Source organism: Vigna unguiculata, chromosome 2 (assembly GCF_037176805.1).
Source record: "Vigna unguiculata cultivar grain cowpea cultivar isolate G323 ecotype 2 chromosome 2, ASM3717680v1, whole genome shotgun sequence".
Lineage (NCBI taxonomy): Eukaryota > Viridiplantae > Streptophyta > Magnoliopsida > Fabales > Fabaceae > Vigna > Vigna unguiculata.
In genome coordinates this window covers 10,825,434-10,828,262 of record NC_140793.1, presented here as the reverse complement: position 1 = coordinate 10,828,262, position 2,829 = coordinate 10,825,434, and the positions used below count along the sequence as shown (strand labels likewise).

The 2,829-nt window shown below is 38.2% G+C and overlaps 1 protein-coding gene across 1 annotated transcript; it reads left to right on the top strand.

Annotated features, from left to right (window-relative positions):
* The first annotated feature begins 221 nt into the window (after nucleotides 1–221).
* On the top strand, nucleotides 222–2,005 carry LOC114166933 (zinc transporter 8-like). The gene is made up of 3 exons (XM_028051823.2): nucleotides 222–938; nucleotides 1,091–1,240; nucleotides 1,592–2,005. Exons 1-3 carry the CDS (start codon nucleotides 333–335, stop codon nucleotides 1,895–1,897), a joined length of 1,062 nt encoding a protein of 353 aa, XP_027907624.1. The 5' UTR covers nucleotides 222–332; the 3' UTR covers nucleotides 1,898–2,005.
* The last annotated feature ends 824 nt before the right edge of the window (nucleotides 2,006–2,829 follow it).

Sequence of the window (2,829 nt, the reverse complement as noted above, 5' to 3'; positions counted from 1 at the left end):
ACTCCTTAAACTCCTTTTCCATTGGTTGCAACATATTTATGTCGACATTTGATGATATGCTTCACTATTTATATCATTCTTTATCTATCTACGGTGTAAATGGTGGAAATGATACATTAATTATAAATTCTACGTTACTGTTCTCTATTTATATCATTCTCCATCACTTTTCTCCTAAAATGATTCGTGTACCTCAAAAATATCTATCTTCATATATTAGAACTCGAGAGAGATAGAAAGAAATACCAGAAGAAGGTGTACGTGTATGTTTTTGTTTTTCACACTTCACTCTATTCTTCCCTCTATTTCTGTCTGTTCAACATTTTTCTACCATGGGTAGATTCAAGGGAAACGATCAGCTTTTGTTTTGGTCTTTTATGTTGATTTTATTGGTTGTCCTTCCGACCCTAGTTACAGCAGAATGCACGTGTGACAAAGAAGACGAAGATCATGATAGAGTAAAAGCTATGAGGTACAAGATAATAGCTTTGATATCGATTCTAATTGCGAGTGCAATTGGGTTGTGTATTCCCCTTCTAGGCAAAGTGATACCTGCATTGAGTCCTGAGAAGGATATTTTCTTCATGATAAAGGCTTTTGCTGCGGGCGTGATTTTGGCTACTGCATTCATCCACGTGTTACCCGATGCTTTTGAAAATCTGACCTCACCTTGTCTCAAGGAGCATCCATGGGGAGACTTTCCCTTCACTGGGTTTGTGGCAATGTGCACTGCCATGGGGACTCTCATGGTGGATACTTATGCCACTGCTTATTTTCAGGAGCACCAGTCAAAGGAAATACAGAATGAGAGTGGGGATGTGGAGCAAGAGCGAGGGCACATGCATCTTCACACGCATGCAACTCATGGCCATTCACATGGCTCTGTTCAATATGATGATCATTCATCCCAATCTCTTCGTCATCAGGTCATATCACAGGTATTCATCACTTCTTGATATCAACTAAATTCTGAATTGAAAGCTTCGTAAAATGTTTTTTTGTTTCATAGGTTTCATTTGCTGTTATCATTTCATTTTAGGTTTCTTGCTTTGATAATGGTTTGGGGTTGCGGATTTTGAATTTGTTGCAGGTGTTGGAGTTGGGAATTATTGTTCACTCTATCATCATTGGAGTTTCGTTGGGAGCTTCCGAGAGTCCTAACACGATAAGACCACTGGTAGCCGCATTGACTTTTCATCAATTCTTTGAAGGCATGGGACTTGGAAGCTGTATATCTCAGGTACTTCTTGGCTGATTTAATCTAAATATATAACTATATAAATATATATATATATATATATATATATATATATATATATATATATATATATATATATATATATATATATATATATATAACAACCTTCAAGAAAACAAAAAATTAACTGGTGACACATCATCCAACCAAATCAACCTTCAATCGAATGTACAAGTGACGAGGATCGAAAATGTTTGTGTGAAGTGGTTTGTTACTGGAACCATGTTGTTGGGTTGGTATATGGAACAAAAATAGGATTCGTTAGGATTTTCAAACTTGTTCTATTGTTTTGTCTCATACTAATTAATGGTCGCTTTCTATGAATTATTGTAGGCAAATTTTAAGAGGATTTATGTTATAACGATGGGAATATTCTTTGCATTAACCACTCCAATGGGGATTGCGATTGGCATAAATATCACAAGTGTTTATGATGAAAACAGTCCAACTGCTCTTATTGTGGAAGGAGTATTTAACGCAGCTTCGGCGGGGATCTTAATCTACATGGCACTTGTTGATCTTCTTGCCGCAGATTTCTTGAATCAAAGGATGCAACAAAGTGGTAGGCTTCGTTTAGGGGCCAATGTTTCTCTTCTGCTTGGAGCTGGTCTGATGTCTCTCATAGCTAAATGGGCTTGAGAAGAATGTCTGTGTTTTAGTTTAGGTTAGAAGAAGTTTCGTGTTTTGGTTCACACAATTTCTTTTATAATAGATGCATTTCTCTTTTAAATTTAAAATCAAACAAGTTCTTCGTATATTCTTATTTTTCTCAATTTACTAAATCAAACACATTCCTTGCTCTTTATTATGTACTCTTTTTGTACCATAGTGGCCAGATTGACCGTTACATACCACAATACCCGAGTTAATCGCTATATCATAATATTCAGCTTGTCTGCCATCTTAGGAAAGTCTCCAACCCTAAAGGTCACTAAATTGCAAATAACCACTAAGCTTAAAGGAATACTACATTGTCCACAGCTAAACAGATAACGGTAAAACAATGAATCAACTAAACCTACATGACAACCAAGTTGATTAACTACACGACCTCCTTAAACACCTATCATAACTAGTAATGTCGCAACTCTAACTAAGAATAAATCAGTTAAACCATTACAAAAAAGTGTTGGACCTAAAACCTGGGCCCAACCAAGTCCACATAAGCCCAATAAAGGACTGGACCACTATAGAGATAACTAAGGCCCAACCCATGGTCTCATGGCTATCCTCCAACATCATCTTCATGCTGGACCACTAATGCACGACTTCTCCAGCAAGAAGATACTCGGTGTATGCAAGCCTGTTCTCTACAGGACATCGCTTAGCATCACAGATTCGTTCCATGTCCCGCATCCACTGATCAGCTCCATCCGGGCTAACTTTGCCATCAAAGCGGGATGGATGGTGTTGTAGAAAATCCTCCAAACTCCACTCTTGCACTCGTGGCAGTGAAGCTTGGGAAGAACCAGCGGCTGAACGGTTTCCCCTATCTGATGTAGGGCTTCCAAGTGCCTTTGCTGAGTCGCTTCTGCTGCTAGTCTTGCAGACTCCATCTGTTGCAAGGCTAG